The sequence below is a fragment of the Mesocricetus auratus genome, unplaced genomic scaffold, assembly GCF_017639785.1.
Source record: "Mesocricetus auratus isolate SY011 unplaced genomic scaffold, BCM_Maur_2.0 Super-Scaffold_100007, whole genome shotgun sequence".
Lineage (NCBI taxonomy): Eukaryota > Metazoa > Chordata > Mammalia > Rodentia > Cricetidae > Mesocricetus > Mesocricetus auratus.
Genome location: NW_024429191.1, coordinates 77,668,795 through 77,686,151, shown reverse-complemented (window position 1 = coordinate 77,686,151; position 17,357 = coordinate 77,668,795). Strand labels below are relative to the sequence as shown.

Genomic DNA, 17,357 nt, shown 5'->3' with positions numbered 1-17,357 from the left:
TGAATAGCTTCACAACAGTCAAGCTGATCCTGAAGCAGAAAGGTTTGTTGTTCACAAACTGAGTACTGAAGAAGTGCAGCCCTTCACCAGACAGAAAGCTCTGCACACGACTAAAGTAGATATAGCATCTACAATGGATGGGTACAGTGATTATGAACAAAACTTATAGGACCCACGAGTCATGGCGTGTTTTTCAGACACATCTTCATATTGTAAACAAAAGTGCTCCACAGTTCCCCCAAACCTTCCAAATGGCTTTGAAAAACCTTTTTCCTGGCGTTTCATTGCCATCAACAGACACATGACACAACAGCAGTTCTCAGTCTTGGGGTGCTTGGAAAAACGTGAGGGGGCACACTTAAAAACATGAGAGTGCAGTCTTCTCTTAAGCTGATTTAATCAGCTCAAGAAACAAACGTCAGCTTGGCCCCATGGGGACTTGTAGAATCGCGACAGTTCAGGCGTTTCCACCGGCTCTGATGAAACCCGCTCCCCAGCACCTGGATGCTAGTCAGAAGCATGGGCCTGACATTCTTGGACAGGACTTGTGACTTTCCTGACCTTTAGTTTCCCCAGAGGTAGTGAAGGGACAACTAGCTCATCTCCACCTAATTAACAAACTTGTCAAGAAAAGCTTTGAATGTCATGTTCATGGAAACAGTGTAAAATGGATATTTTCATTAAGGATTATTAATAATTTCGATTATTATTGACCCAACACATGACTTGACTTCCTAAGTATAGATAAGTACAGCGGTGTGTGTGTGTGTGTGTGTGTGTGTGTGTGTGTGTGTGTATTTCCTCAATGTCAGAGAACCCACCCAAAGAGGCTCCACCTCTTAGAGGTCCCGCTGTAAACCAAGAGTGCAGCTCCATGCTCTATACAGACAGTGGTCTATAGTTGGCCACGTCTCCTTTTAGAACAATCCCCATCTGTCTGGCTGTCTGTCCCATCCATCCATCCATCCATCCATCCATCCATCCATCCATCCTCCATCCTTCCATCTTTCATTTTGTATTCTCAATTCCCAAGCCCCATCACACAACTGTTTCTAGTCTGTCTATCTGCACATTTCCCAAGGCACAGACAGTATCCAAACATCAGCCTCCTTGCAGCTAGTCCAGGCCAAGTTTCTTCCATAAGGATGATTTCCCTGAATGCTGGAATGTGTGTAGATTTGAGAGGAGAGGGCAATGGAAGGATGCTTACCCACAGTGCTTTTGCTATGGTTATGTCAGCAGAACCTCCCAGGAAAGGACTCTGACTGCCAAGCAACCCCACCTCACGTCCCTGGCTATCCTTCCCTCTGAGTAATGGGGTGAGCCTCTCAGTACGGTGATGAATCGGCCTCCTTTGAAGCCATCTGATGAAACTCTGATTTCATCAACCACTTGTACTCAGGAAGAGGCTGCTGTGACATAATCTGAATGGAATAATTTTATAGGGTGAGGGGGGACTCTTTGAAAACAATCTAAGTAGCATATTTTGAAGAAAAATCAGCCGAAGCATTAGGAAAGGAAATTATGCTATTTTCCAAGCCCCCACCCACTATTAAGGGTATAAAAGGACCGTGAAGGAAGGAGAGACTCAAACCTCACCCACATCTACCTCCAGCAGCTCACTGCTCTCCCATCACCTCTCCCAACACCATGTCCTGTGAATCTTGCCTGCCCGCCCTGAGCTGCCGCACCAGCTGTTCCTCCAGGCCCTGTATACCCAACAGCTGCCATGGCTGCACCCTGCCTGGGGCCTGCAACATCTCTGCCAATGTGGGCAACTGCAATTGGTTCTGTGAGGGCTCCTTCAACGGCAACGAGAAGGAGACCATGCAGTTCCTGAATGACCGCCTGGCCAGCTACCTGGAGAAGGTGAGGCAGCTGGAGAGAGATAATGCAGAGCTGGAAGCTCGGATCCAGGAGAGGAACCAGCAGCAGGACCCTCTGGTGTGCCCTGCCTACCAGGCCTACTTCAGGACCATTGAGGAGCTGCAGCAGAAGGTGAGAGGGCAAACTATCTAAGAACCCAGCAGCAGCTGCCTTTTCTTGAATGGGGAGACATGCTCAAGTTCAAGTGGATCTCACAACAGAACTTTTGTTTCAGATTCTGTGTGCTAAGTCTGAGAATAATAGGATAATCGTGAAGACTGACAATGCCAAGCTGGCCTCTGATGATTTCAGGACCAAGTATGTTGAACCTTTTGAATTGGATGACTTCCAAATCCTTGTGGCTATCTCCTGGCTTGTTCATGGCTCTGCGGGTCTAATGTTGCCTGGAAGGGCATGTGTAAGGGATGAGAAAGACATTTCTTCCCTTTTCATGTCTTCTAGTCTAGTTATAAAAAATAAGCTTCACACAGGCATTCAGACTCTAGCCCTTCAGTTAATATGGGTTGACTATAATTTATCAGAAGTGCTTGGGACCAGAAGTGGTTTTTGGGTTTTGGCTTTTCTTTCGAGTTGTGGAATATTTGAACACTCCCAATGAGTTGTCTCGGGGATGGGACCCGAGTCTAAACACAAACTCATTTGTTAAGGTGTTTATACACTTCCAACACAGCCTGGGTGTCATTTTCCACACTGTCTTTAGCACACCTGCATGTGAACTCTGCTCTGTCAACGCTGTCAGTGAGACAATTTTCACTGTGGTGTTGTGTCCCTCAAAGACTTCTAGATTGCTAAGGACTTCAGGTTTTGGATTTTCTAGTCAGTGATGCTCAGCCTATATCAGTGTTTCTAGAAAGTACTTTTTAAGAAAACCCCCTAAATCCAGAGATGGAAATGGATTGATTTGGTGTTATAGTAACCAATTACACCAAAAACAGTGTGAGAACTCCACCTTAGGGGTGTCTTTGAGCCCTTTGTGGTGTTAAGGGAGTCAAGACCTCTCCAAGCTGATCCACATCTATCAGGGTGGAAACAGGAGGGAAACAGACAACTGTATACGTCCATGGAGCTTGACCCCATCCCATCCTAACAAGATCCTCCACTCTGTGAGTGCAGGTACCAGAAGGAGCTGTCCCTGCGGCAGCTGGTGGAGTCAGACATCAACAGCCTGCGCAGGATCCTGGACGAGCTGACCCTGTGCAAGTCTGACCTGGAGGCGCAGGTGGAGTCCCTGCGGGAGGAGCTGCTGTGTCTCAAGAAGAACCATGAGGAGGTATGAAAACGCATTGAAAAAGCAGGCCTCACAGCCTTAGAGTGAAGCCCTTGGCACTAGTAGAGTGTCCCTGGAGTCAGGAGGGCTATCTGTCAGGCTCCTGGATGTGGGACCGTCCTAGGAGGACGGCGCTGTATCTTTACCAAGGAGCAGTCAGCTGTGGATGCTTAAGCACACAGCTGAGTGTGGGCAGGCGCTAGAGATAGAGGATGGATGTCCATCCACTGATCTCTGACCTCTGCTGGTTACTACTGTTAGGTCCTGGAACTGATGGTGGAGACAGAGGGTAAAAAAAAATAACCCATGTCTCCTCTCTTTAAGAACTCACAGTCTTATAGTATGGAGGGACAACTACGGAGCCCCAGTTATATAATGCAAGGCAGATTGAATTAAGTGCTGTGTGGTGTGTGCATAGCAGGAGGAAGCCAGTCTTACAGAGAGGAGCTGGGGAGTACTTCTCAGGGGCAAGAGGGGATTATTTAAGAACTGTCATTTGAGAGGAGAGGCTGTGTAAAGAAGTATTCAAGTGTGGCTAAGCATGTAGCACCGGAAGGGGACAGGAGGTTTTGCCTGTGCAAAGGACTCAGCTTCAGAAGGCTGCAGAGCTGCTTCAGCTGTTGTCTGAGGAACACAATCATGTGCTTCCTGTTGAAGTTCTGTTGCGATGCCTGCATCTTTGGAATGATCAGGATATTGTTTTAGCCCATCCCCTTGTAGGCAGGAAGAAAGCAGGTCTGTTTTCACAGGGTCATTCTTTCCCCTTCTTCCACCAGGAAGTCAACACCCTGCGCTGCCAGCTTGGAGACCGCCTCAACGTGGAGGTGGACGCTGCTCCCACTGTGGACCTGAACCGTGTGCTCAATGAGACCAGGTGTCAGTACGAGGCCCTGGTGGAAACCAACCGCAGAGAAGTGGAGGAATGGTTCACCACACAGGTGGGCACCTGAGCTCATGGTCACACGGGAACTGAGGCCCCCAGGACCCTAAGGCAGGGTCTGATCCTGTCTCTGCCCTTGCCTGTTGCAGACCGAGGAGCTGAACAAGCAGGTGGTGTCCAGCTCAGAGCAGCTGCAGTCCTGCCAGGCAGAGATCATCGAGCTGAGACGCACAGTCAACGCCCTGGAGATCGAGCTGCAGGCCCAGCACAACCTGGTGTGTAGTGTCCAGACCTGGGACCACTCCCTCCATGTCTTTCCCTCTTGAAGCCTGTGACTTGGGAGGCCATGCAGGAACCCTTAGAGGGAACATCCCTGTGACAGCCTGTCTTCTCCCCCACAGAGAAACTCTCTGGAAAACACACTGACAGAGAGCGAGGCTCGCTACAGCTCCCAGCTGTCCCAGGTGCAGTGCCTGATCACCAACGTGGAGTCCCAGCTTGGTGAGATCCGGGCTGACCTGGAGCGTCAGAACCAGGAATACCAGGTGCTGCTGGACATCCGTTCCCGGCTGGAGTGTGAGATTAACACATACAGGGGCCTGCTGGAGAGTGAGGACTGCAAGTGAGTACAGAATGGATTTCTGGGATTGTACACATGGTGGATGTATGAGATAGGAGAAACATACATGGCGACCGTGTTTCAAACTACTCAAAAAGTCCATTGAATGCCTACAGTGGACACAGTGATTGCTTTAGTCAAGTAGATGTGGGTGAGCAAAGGTGAAGGGAATAGCTCCTGCCTTTGACAGCTATCAATAGAGAGGAGAGGGGCAACTGGGGAGATTGCCAGTCACAGCCCTACATGTTGGGTAAGGCAGATCTCGTTATGCTCCATGAGAGTGCAAGAGTGTGAGACAACACTATTTTTTAAAAGCACACGTTTCCAGTTCTGCCCAAGATATTGTGGGTAAGGGAGGAGGGCTTGATAACAGTCACGATTCTAATCCCAACCACTGATAATTCACAGGTTGTTCCTGTAAGTATAAGATACTGAGTGTGACTTAGGGTTCTCTGACTTCTCCTGTCCAATGCATTGTTTCCTTCTGTGTCTCCCCAGCCTCCCCTGCAACCCATGTGCCACCACCAACGCTAGTGGTAGCTCCTGTGGACCTTGTGGTGGCTGTCAGAAGCGTTGCTGATAACTGAACGACTTGGATCCCCTTTGAAGATGTCAGTGAAGCCATTTAGTTAAAACCCAGGAACAGTCTCCAGGCCCCCCCTTGGCCAGGACTTCTGAGGCCATTAAGGAACAGCATCATGACAACTGTGATTGCCAGAACCAACTAGCAAAGACATCTGTCATCAAGTCCCTGACAAGCTCCTTCAGTTGAAGCTTGAATCTCTTTGCTGCTGAAGGTGTTAGACCTCTGTATTCTGAGCTCTGGGGTTTACCATGGAGGGTGTTTCCTGTACATGCCTCTATTTTCTGCTTTCCTTTCTTCTCAGGTATTCTATGGAATGTAAGGAGGCAGCTTCGTTTACTTCCCAATAAACTTTATTTCTCTGGCATAGTAAAGGTGTTTCTCATTCACATTTATACTTTGCAAAATATTCATGACTGTCCCATAAAAATACCTCTCACTAGCTGGGTGACTAAATGGATCAAATGACTGACCTAGGTATTACACTCAAAGGGAAGCCTTGAAGGGCAGGGAGAGGTGTTCTCTGGATGAGTGGATTCTGGCCAAGGGCGGGCCATACGGAGAGCTTGGCTATGAACACCAAGCCCATTTTTCTGTGGTTGCAGGGCCCTTGGCTATTCTGAGAATCTCCCAACTCTGCAAATTTCTCAAATTGTCACCCACATCAGGCCTCTTTTTCCTCTTAAACTACCTTACAACCAGCAGTCTCCTCTTCTCACTTCCCTGGAGGCCCTGCCTTACCTGCACAGACAGGAAATGGCCCTTCTGTGATTTCCACAGCCTATCACCCCTTCCCACACAGCTCTACTCACCTATGCTCTGGCATCTATCTTATCCCCATTTATGCCCCTGTTCCTGGACAATTGGCTTTCAATTCGATTCCATTGGTCTACCTGTCTATTTTTGAGCCAATACCAAGCTGTTTTCAGGACTATAGCTCTATAATAGAGTTTGGAGTCAGGGATGGTGATGCCTCCGGACATTGCCTTGCTGATCGGGGTTGTTTTGGCTATCCTGGGTCTTTTGTCTTTCCATATAAAGTTGAGAATTGTTCTTTCAACGTCTGTGAATAATTGTCCTGGGATTTCAATGGGGATTGCATTGAATCTGTAGATTGCTTTTGGCAAGATGGCCACTTTTACTACCTTGATCCTACCTATCCAAAAGCATGGGGAATCTCTCCATTTTCTGGTGTCTTCTTTAATTTCTTTCTTTAAAGACTCAAAGTTCTTTCGATACAGTTCTTTCACTTGTTTAGTTAGGGTTACCCCAAGATATTTTATGTTTTTTGTGGCAATTGTAAAGGGTGATGTTTCTCTGATTTCTTTCTCAGCCCTTTTATTGTCTGTATATAGTAGGGCTACTGATTTTCTTGAGTTGATCTTGTGCCTGCCACGTTGCTGAAGGTATTTATCAGCTGTAGGAGTTCCCTGGTAGAGTTTTTCGGGTCACTTATGTAAACTATCATATCATCTGCAAATAGTGAAAGTTTGACCTCTTCCTTTCTAAATTGAATTCCCTTGATCTCCTTTTGTTGTCTTATTGCTCTGGCTAGAACTTCAAGTATAATATTTAAGAGGTATGGAGAGAGTGGACAGCCTTGTCTTGTTCCTGATTTTAGAGGAATTGCTTTGAGTTTCTCTCCATTTAGTTTTATGTTGGCTAATGGTTTGCTGTATATAGCTTTTATTATGTTTAGGCATGTTCCTGTTATCCCCGATCTCTCCAAGACTTTTACCATGAAGGGGTGTTGGATTTTGTCAAAGGCTTTTTCAGCATCTAGTGTGATTATCATGTGATTTTTCTCAGCTTGCTTATATGGTGGATTACATTGATGGATTTTTGTATGTTGAACCATTCCTGCATCCCTGGGATGAAACCTACTTGATCATGGTGGATGAGTTTTCTCATGTGCTCTTGGACCCGATTGCCAGTATTTTATTGAGTATTTTTGCATCAATGTTCATGAGTATTGATCTGAAGTTCTCTTTCTTAGTGTGCCTTTGTGTGGCTTAGGTGCCAAGGTTATTGAAGCATCGTAAAAGGAGTTTGGCAAAGACCCTTCTGCTTCTATTGCATTGAATACTTTGAGGAGAACTGGTATAAGCTGATCTTTGAATTTCTGGTAGAATTCTGTACTGAGGCCATCTGGACCTGGGCTTTTTTTGGTTGGGAGACTTTTGATGACTGCTTCTATTTCCTTAGGAATTATAGGCCTATTTAAATTGTTTATCTGTTCTTGATTTAATTTTGGTAGGTGATATCTATCCAGAAAGTTGTCCATTTCCTTTAAAGTTTCGAATTTTGTGGAGTACAGGTTTTCAAAGTATGAACTGATAATCCTCTGCATTTCCTCAGTGTCTGTTGATATGTCCCCCTTTTCATTTCTGGTTTTGTTAATTTGCATGTTCACATTCTGCGGTTTGGTGAGTTTGGATAAAGGTTTGTCTAGCTTGTTGATTTTCTCAAAGAACCAATTCTTCTTTACATTGATTCTTTGTATCGTTTTCCTAGTTTCTACTTTATTGAGTTCAGCCCTCAATTTGATTATTTCCTAGTGTCTACTCCAGGGTGAGTTTGCTTCTTTTAGTACTAGAGCTTTCAGTTGTGCTGTTAATTCTCTACTGTGATTATTCTCCACGTAGTGCTATGAACTTTCCTCTTAGCACTGCTTTCAAAGTGTCCCATAAGTTCGGGTATGTTGTGTCTTCATTCTCATTGAATTCTAGGAAGTCTTTATTCTTTTTTATTTCTTCTTTGACCCAGGAGTGGTGCAATTGTGCATTATTCAATTTCCATGAGTTTGTAGGTTTTCTGCAATTTGTGTTGTTATTGAACTCTAACTTTAAAGCACGGTGGTTTGATAAGATACATGGAGTTATTCCAATTTTTTTTGTACCTATTGAGGTTTGCTATGTTGCCAAGTATGTGGTTGATTTTGGAGAAGGTTCCATGTGGCACTGAGAAGATATATTCCTTTGTGTTTAGATGGAATGTTCTATAGATGTCTGTCAAACCCAATTGAGTCATAACTTCTATTAGTTCCTTTGTTTCTTTGTTAAGTTTCTGTCTGGTAGTCCTGTGTTGTAGTGACAGTGGGGTGTGGAAGTCTCCCACTATAAGTGTGTGAGGTTTTATGTGTGGCTTGAGTTTTAGTAATGTTTCTTTTATGAATATGGATGCATTTTTTGTTTGGGGCATATATGTTCAGAATCGAGACTTCATCTTGGTGGATTTCTCCTGTGATGAATATGAAATTATCGCCTTCATCTCTTTTGATTGATTTCAGTTTAAAATCTAGTTTGTTAGATATTAGGATTGCTACCCCTGCTTGTTTCTTGGTTCCATTTGATTGGAATTTTTCCCCAACAGGTAACATCTGTCTTTGAAGCTGAGTTGTGTTTCTTATATGCAGCAGAAGGATGGATTCTGTCTTTGAATCCATTCTTTTAGCCTGTGCCTTTTTTGGGCGAGTTAAGACCATTAATATTGAGGGATATTCATTCTTGTTTGTTTTGGAATGGTTGTTGTTGGAATTGTATGTGGATTTCCCTCCTTTTATCTTTTGGCTGTTGGTAAAGTGGGATTATCTATTGCTTATGTTTTTCTGGTTGTAGTTAACTTCCTTGGATTGGAGTTTTCCTTCTAGAGCTGTAGGGCTGGGTTAGTGGATATGTATTGTTTAAATCTGGTTTTGTCATGGAATATCTTGTTTTCTCCATCTCTGTTGATTGAAAGATTTGCTGGGTATAGTAGTCTGGTCTGGCATCCGTGGTCTCTTAGAGTGTTGGTAGAATATCTATCCAGGACCTTCTTGCTTTCAGAGTTTCCATGGAGAAGTCAGGTATAATTCTGATAGGTTTGCCTTTATATGTTATTTGACCTTTTTCCTTAGCTGCTCTTAATATTCTTTCTTTATTTTGTATATTTTGGGTCTTGATTATTATGTGGCATGGGGACTTTTTTGTGGTCCACTCTATTTGGTGTTCTGTAAGCTTCTTGTACCTTCATTGGCATGTCTTTCTTTAGGTTGTGAAAGTTTTCTTCTATGATTTTGTCGAATATGTTTTCTTCTCCTTTGAGTTGGGTTTCTTCACCTTCTTCTATACCTATTATTCTTGTTTGTTCTTTTCACGGTGTCCCATATTTCCTGGATATTTTGTGTTAGAGATTTGTCGGACTTAAGATTTTCTTTGGTCGGTGAATCTATTCCTCCTAGTGTGTCTTCAACACCTGAGATTCTCTCTTCCATCTCTTGTATTCTGTTGGTTATTCTTGCATCTGTAGTACCTGACTGTTTCCTCAGTTTTTCTATTTCTAGTATTCGTTCTGACTGTGTTTTTTATTATCTCTATGTCAGCTTTCAACCCTTGCACTGTTTGAATTGTTTCTTGTAATTTTTGCTTTGTGTTTTCCTCCCTTTATTGCATTTGTTGGATTTTTTGGTTTGTTTCTTCTCCCATTTCTTTAAGGGATTTTCTCGTATCCTCTTTGAGGGCCTCTATCATTTTCATGAAGGTGTTTTTAGGATCATTCCCTTCTGCTTCATCTGCATTGGGGTGTTCAGGTCTTGCTGGTACAGAATCTTTAGACTCTGGTGGTGTCATATTTGTTTTTCTGTTGCTGAGTGTGTTCTTATATTGCCTCTTTCCCATCACTTCTTCCAGTGGGTGTAGAAAGAGCCTCTTCCTCTCCTGGTGGGTATGTGACCAGGGTTCTCTTTCGGTGGATGCAAGCAAATCCAATACTCTTTGGCCTCTGCTCTCTTTTTCTACCCTCTGTCCTGAGTGTGGGCAGGAGTAGACTGGCTCTCTCTGCAGGCTCCTGGTTGTTCCGGTTGTCCATCCGGGGGCGAGTTGAACTGGATGCGGTCCCCAGGCCAGGAGATCCGAGAGAATGATTTTTGAAACTTTAAAAAACTTGATTCTTTGTGTCTTTCATGTCATGCATATCAATCCCATTCTTTCTCTGTCCTTATGTATCTGCCCTCTGTCTTTGCGTCTGCCCCCCCAAAATAAAATAAAATAAAATTTAAGAGAAAAAAATCAGTCTCATTATGGAAGCTGTAGTGTGACACTATGAGTCACGGATTAAACCCTTTTGTCCATACATCTTTATATACAAGTGTTCATTGCAAAGATTCATTGGTTTGGTTCTAGGTGTGGTTTCTGCTACCCTATGAATGCTGGACCCTCACTGGAATTCCTCTTGGATATCCTGTTGTTGCCTTGTGTTGCAGTTTGGTGTCTGCAGGCCTAGCCCCTTCACATGCTCCAGCAGATCACAGATGGGGTGGATATTGGGATGGGTCAACTCATAACCCTGGTTCTGGGCCTGGGTAGTTGTAGGGCTCATCAGCCCACCAGCTCTCCCCTGTTCTCACCACCAGGGTGAGCTCTCCAATATTGGCCTGGCTGGTTCATCCCTTGCAGCAGATGAACAAGGGGGCAGGGCCAGTTCTGCTTCCACACCCTCAGGGTCACTCTCTCACGCCTACACCATCAGAACCCCATGCTACGGTGTTGCTCAGGTGAGGTACAGGGGTCACTCTTCTGAGTGCTGCAGAGTGAGGGGCAGGGACAGCTCTTCCATTCATATGACCTCAAGGCCAGCTGTCCCATATGCTACAGGTGGCAAGGGGAAGCATCTCTCCCTGGAATGCACCACCATAAGACAGATGAGGGGTGGGACTGGACCTCCCATGCTCATGCTCTCAGGTCTAGTTCACCAGCACCCCTGTCAGAGCTCTACTGTACTGCCCAGATGAGGGGCAGGGTCCACTTTCCCAAGTGCTACAGCTGGTAAGGGGGAGGGTCAGCTCCCTGGTCTGTCACAGATGGCGGGTAGCAAGGGGTAAAGGGTGCATCTCTCCTCGACTCCTGCCTCCGTGTGACAGATGAGAAGTGGGGATAGCTCTCCCATGCTCACAGCTTCAAAGCTGGCTCACCCATACTGTGCTGCCCAGGTGAGGTGCAGGGCCTGCTCTCCTGACTGCTGCAGGTTATGTGGGGACACGGGAGCTCTCCAGCTCTTACAGCTTTGGGTCCAGCTCTTTCACCTGCCTCAGGCATAGAGTGGTGGTGGTGGCGGGGTGGGGGTCATCTTTTTCACTGCCCGTGCCACACATGTGGCAGATGGTTTTGAAGCCAGATTTCTCAAGCTCATATTCTTGGGCCATCTCACCCCCACCCCTATCAACAGGGTCAGCTCTGCTATGCTACCCGGATGAGGTAGCCCACTTTTCGGAGTGTTGCAGCTGGCAAAGGGGAGGGTTAACTCTCTCACCAGCTGGAGGCAGTAGCAGGGAGGGCATCTTTTCCTTGCCCCCATCATTACCTACTTGTTATGCCTAAGAAATTGCCTTTTTAAATTTTAAATTGTTGTTTATTTGCTCAAAGTTAAATGAAAAGATTTTAATTTCCTAAGAATATGTATTTGAAAGACTTAAATAAAAATTTGCTAGAGGAGAATTACACTAAAAAAATCACCACCCTAAATAAAAACAACAAAAATCATCACTCATTTATTTCTCAGATTATTCCACTTATGTCAGTGTATAATTAATTAAACCAACAAATGGTATTATTATCCACTATATTTATATCTAACATTGCTCTATGACATTGAATGCAAATTCCCTTTTATTCTTTACTTCTCTCTTCAAGACAATTTTATTCTCTGAACCTTTCTCAAGTCTACAATTAAAAAATTATTTTTATTTTAATTGTATGAGTATTTATTTGGTCTACATGAATGTCTGTGTACCACATGTATGTCTACTGGTGGCCACAGAAGCCAGAAGATTTCAGATCTCCTGTGTTACGCTGCTGCTAGGAACAGAACCCAGCTCCTCTGTAAAAGCAGCAAGTGCTCTTGACTACAGAGCCATCTCTCCAGTCCCAATAATTTCTTTTAAAAATTCACACCTTAAAGGGGATTTACCTGCACTCGGGAGGCAGAGGCAGGTGGATCTCTGTGAGTGCGAGGCCAGGCTGGACCGATAGCCTCCAAAACAATACAGAGAAACCCTGTCTCGTAAAAAAAAAAAAAAGGGATTTACCTGAGACACACTTAAATGTGTGATCAACTTCATAGGTTGTCACACAAAACAGTCAATGGTAACATGCATATTTTGGTAATATAAATACCAACAACTGTTACATGGATATAGCAGTGATGAACAGGTGAACTATATACATAAATGTAGGTCAAATAATGAGGGCATAAACAGATACCACTATGGTTGTTAATTTGTATGCCCAACTTTAAAACAGAAATAATTTTATTCCACAAACTTTTTTTAAAGACAGGGTTTCACTATGTAGCTCTGGCTGCCTGGTTGATATGTGGAGCGTGCTGGCCTCAACCTCAAAGAGATCTGGCTGCTTTTGCTTCTCTAGTACCAGACTATAGGCATGCATTACCACATTCATCATCTCTCACGAACTCTTTGCATTCTATGGCCCACATTCCTAAGAAAGACAGTGTTTGCCAAGTCTTTCTTAATAAACAGTTCTCATGTCTTCATCCATTTGCCTCATCTTTGAATTTTTAAAGCTGTCAACTCTATAAGGCACAATCACAATTATGCATTCAGTTAATTTTCTCTGACTGGCACAAATACAATCAATCATCTACTGTTGTATGCCAAACACTAAAATGCTGGGAAAGGAGAAACACCAATAAACAAAGTCCATTCCTGGCTTATAGCAATATTAACTGCCCAGAGTGAATAAGACAAAGAGACAGTCATCACTGGTAAAGAACAAGGGAGATATAAATGAAGAATTATAAATTTCAGAAGCATGAGAGAATGGTTAAGAGAAGACACAGAGGACAAGCCAGCCCCATCAGTACCCTGTGAGCCTTGCCTTTAACAGTTAAGCCTGCTCTCCAGTCCTTGATCAGCACTTTGCAAATTATTCATTTCATATAAAATTTGTCTGCCTGTCTTGTTGACAGCAGGCTCTTCAACTGCAGTAGAATCATCTCCCAATTCTAGTCCTAGTGCAAACCAATGGATACTGTGAGTGAAATGAATAGGGAAGAGTAAGATTAATCAGGATTCTTGATAAGGCTATTAAAGCTTTATATACCTCCCATAGTTCCAACTTCAATCAATGCTGCTGTATGATATTAGCATGATTCTGAAATAAAATTTGATGGCACGTGTTTGGATAGATGAGCGTGCAGGTACAAGAAGAGGGAAAGTTTTTCTAAGCATCACATTTGTTGGGTAAGGAAATGAGGAATGGGAGGTGTATTTGTGTTGGGGGAAGTCCTGTGCATTTGTCAATAAAGTACTGTTGAGCCTATAGGAAACCTAGATAGGAGGGACTAGGAGTCCAGGAGAATTCTGGGAAGGGGAAACACAAGAGAGTCAACATGTGACGCCATAGGGGTAAGAAGCCGGGAACTATTCTCCGGTAAGAAACATACTTAGATTAACAATTATGGGGTAATTACTTAAGGCAGAGCTAGCCAGTAAGGGACAAGCAAGGCCAACAGTTTCATAATTAATACAGCGTCTTGTGTGTTTATTTGGGGACTGCAATGAGGCAGAGCCTAGGCGGCTGGCGGGGAATAAACCAAAGCGGCTAGCAAAGAAAAACCTTCTCGTAACATATTTGTAATCTGATTGTTCACTTTCTAACTTAGAACATTAGAGAAATGTGGCAGTGGAATGAACTGAATGATAGTTTGGTAGATTGTATCTGAAAGCACTTTGAGTGGTTATGAGACTTCCATGCATGGAAACTTGTCGGGTGACACATCTGTCAGCTGTGGATAGCCTGGCTTGTAATGGGACCTGGAAGCTTTTAGAGTTATGTGGAATAGAATGAAGACTTCTAGAAAGCTGCTGAGAGAAAGCATGAATAGATATGGGTGGGTTGGGGAGAGGATCAGTAGAGTTTGGAGGCATCCTCCAGCATGTGGAAGCTGATTAGAGACAAAGAGCAGTGATGAAAATGGAAAGAAATTATACTGGTTGAACAATGTATTAGTCAGGATTTTCTAGATAAGTCAACCAATAGGTATCTATCTGTCTGTCTGTCTATCTATCTATCTATCTATCTATCTATCTATCTATCTATCCGTCTACATATGTATAAATCTATCTTCTGTTTAAGACACAGACAGATGTATATAAAAATTATTATGCAGTATTGGCTCATATCATTAAGGGTATTGAGAAATTCTTCCATCTTGAAGTTGATGGCTCAGGAAAGGCAATTGTGTAGCTCAATTCTAAGCCCAAAGGCCTGAAAACCAGGAGAGCTAATGGAAGTCAAAGTTTTAAGGTATAAATATTTGAGACCAAGATTACACTGGCATCCTAGGTCAAGAAAGAAGCATCCTTGCACACCTATTTTCATTTGTTGGGCCTTCAGGAATTTAGATGAAGCCCATCTAGACCGATAAAAATGATCTTCAATTTTTTTCCAGAAACACTCTATAAATTCATTCAGAGGTAGACTTAATCAGCCATCTTACTGAAGTCAAATTAACACATAAAATCAATCATTACAAACACCTACTATGGGTATAAAGTATTTTTCTCTTTTAAAAACTGATTATTTTATTTTAATGTGTCTGAAATTTTAGCCTACACGTATGTATTTGTAATATGTGTGTACCTGGTATCCATGGTGGTGAGAAGATGGCACTGAATGTCCTGGAACTTCAGTTATGGAGGAGTTGTCATGTGCATGCTGGGAAAAAGTTCTGGATCCTCTTCAGAAGCAACAAGTGCTCTTAACTAGGGAGCCAACTTTCCAGACCCCTGGGTCTGAAATTTTTGAGCCTCCTGAAATGAAACAATGGTGGTATAGCAAGCTTGAAAAAAACAGCTGGGTTTGGTAGAGAGTTATATAAATAAAGGTGTTAGCTAGAGCTGTAAGAGTTAATGTAACAAATTTTTCTCTATTCCACTAGCCAGATCCCAAATAATGACACGAGGGCTTATTAATTATGAAAGCTTGGCCTATAACTTAGGCTTGTTCTTAAATAGCTCTTGTAACTTAAATTAACCCATTTATATTAATCTATATCCTATCACACGGCATTATCTCTCTTCTGACTTGTGCCTCTTGTTTCTTCTCTGGTGTCTTCTGGCTTGGCTTCTCCCTTTTTCTTCTTCCCAGAGTCCTCTCTGTTTCCAGAAATCCCACCTAATCTCTTCCTGTCTAGCTATTGACCGTTTAGCTCTTTATTAAATCAATCAGAAGGCACCTTGGCAAAGTGAACAAATCTTCTGCAACATGTGAAGACCACTGAGGGGAAGATGGTAGAGTACAAAAGAGCCTTGTGGACCACTGACAGAAATGACAGAGCTGATAGTGTGCTTCAAAATTCCCAACGTGATGTTCACAGCTCATTTTTCCAGGTTTCTGAGGACACCTGGGTACAGCATTTGGAGAAGAAAACAGAGGGGCATCTAAAGTGACATAGAAGGCAAAAGAAGCCAAGAGCTTCGCTGAAGGGGTGGGCAACAGAATACAGATAAAAGAGAGGAGAATCAGATTGGATATAAAAACAGGGAGTTCACTGGTGACTATCCAGAGGTATGGTCTGTAGGATTCTGGGGAAGAAGCTGTAGCTTTATAGCTCCTTCATGTTCACCTCAAATTATCAAGTTGGCAGTGAATGTAATGTTTACCACACAGTCACACTAAGCAGCAACTTACTTTATCGTTTGTGTTTTGAGAAACTACTAACATTTGTTCTTTCGCTTGACCTGTAGAGCACTCTACACATCAGATTTTAATCCCCTCTCCAATGATTCCTTAATCTAGCCATCCTATGAAGAATAAAATCATTGTTAGGGTTGATGAGGTAGATGGTTCAGCCAGTGAAGTGATCACCACACAAGCCTGATTAGGTGATATCCATGCAGAGGTAGAAGGAGAGAAATGGCTACTGAAAATTGTTGTCTGACCTCCGCACACACACAAGTGTGTGTGTGTGTGTGTGCCTACACTCGTACATACACACATGATAACAATAAATAGGTAAAATCATTAAGTTATATTGTTTTGGATTGTTTCACATTCTTCTACTCTAGAGTTAAAACCATAGCATGGATGAACTTAAAACTTCTTGACTTAAATTGGACCACTCTTTGATATAAGAAATCTTCTTTCTTGCCCATTGTTACCATTCATGACCTCTCATTGCCATTTATATACACAAACATGTAATAAATAGATCTGTGACGAGCCCAATATATCTTTTTACATTTCCAAAAGAACACATCTTACATATGATATGTCCTGATGAGAATTTCAAACCATAAATTCTCACCATCATGGACATTCCTTTGGGAAAGAAGGGAGGTTTCCCTATGGCTTTAAAGACAGGAAGGGTGGCTCCAACAGAAGACTTGCCCTGACTTCACTCCATGGTTAAATACTACTGCTGAGTTTGTGTGTGATCTCTGACATGGAAATAGTCTTGGCTTCTATAATGAATAGTGTCCTTAAAGCCTTTGGCTCACATCTTGAAACCAGAAGCCTCAGCCTCAGCGTCTGACACAATGATATAGGTAACTATAAAACCTTTCTGGTTGTTAGGATTTCATCTGCCCATCATGTTTATTGAAGGGTCATTGTCAGAGACAATATCATCATTTATGTAAAGTTGAGAACACACAGTATATAGTAAATGGAATAAATGAGAAGCTCTTACTTCTAAGAATTTCTAGGAAACAAACTGAAACTTGTTTCTTTTCTTAACAGATCTATGTTTTTTCATCCATTCATTATACAATAGCCATGTCACTAGGCAGCGAACACAGTCACCTCCACTTAGAACGTGTGTCTTTCTCTAAAACTACCATGCGTTTTTGAAAATACACTAATCTTTTCCATATATTATTCCACTCCAGCTGAAGCAGAAATTATAGACATAATCATACAATCTCCATGGACACATTTTCTAGTTTACAACACGCCATTCCTTTCTGAGTTTTTAAAAAAAATTGTATTGTCCAGGATTTTCTCTGTTGAGGCTGGTCACATAGAAAAAGAGAAGAATAGGATATAATTTTTAAAAATTAATGGTTTCACATATCTTCTTGGTTGTGTGAGCTCATCCATTTTGACTTTGACCAACTTGGTAC

The 17,357-nt window shown here is 43.0% G+C and overlaps 1 protein-coding gene across 1 annotated transcript; it reads left to right on the top strand.

Moving 5' to 3' along the window:
- Positions 1-1,619: 1,619 nt before the first annotated feature.
- Krt34 (keratin 34) lies at positions 1,620-5,592 on the top strand. Its single transcript, XM_021223749.2, has 7 exons — positions 1,620-1,998; positions 2,102-2,184; positions 3,001-3,157; positions 3,931-4,092; positions 4,184-4,309; positions 4,436-4,656; positions 5,152-5,592. Exons 1-7 carry the CDS (start codon positions 1,651-1,653, stop codon positions 5,231-5,233), a joined length of 1,179 nt encoding a protein of 392 aa, XP_021079408.2. The 5' UTR covers positions 1,620-1,650; the 3' UTR covers positions 5,234-5,592.
- Positions 5,593-17,357: the final 11,765 nt, after the last annotated feature.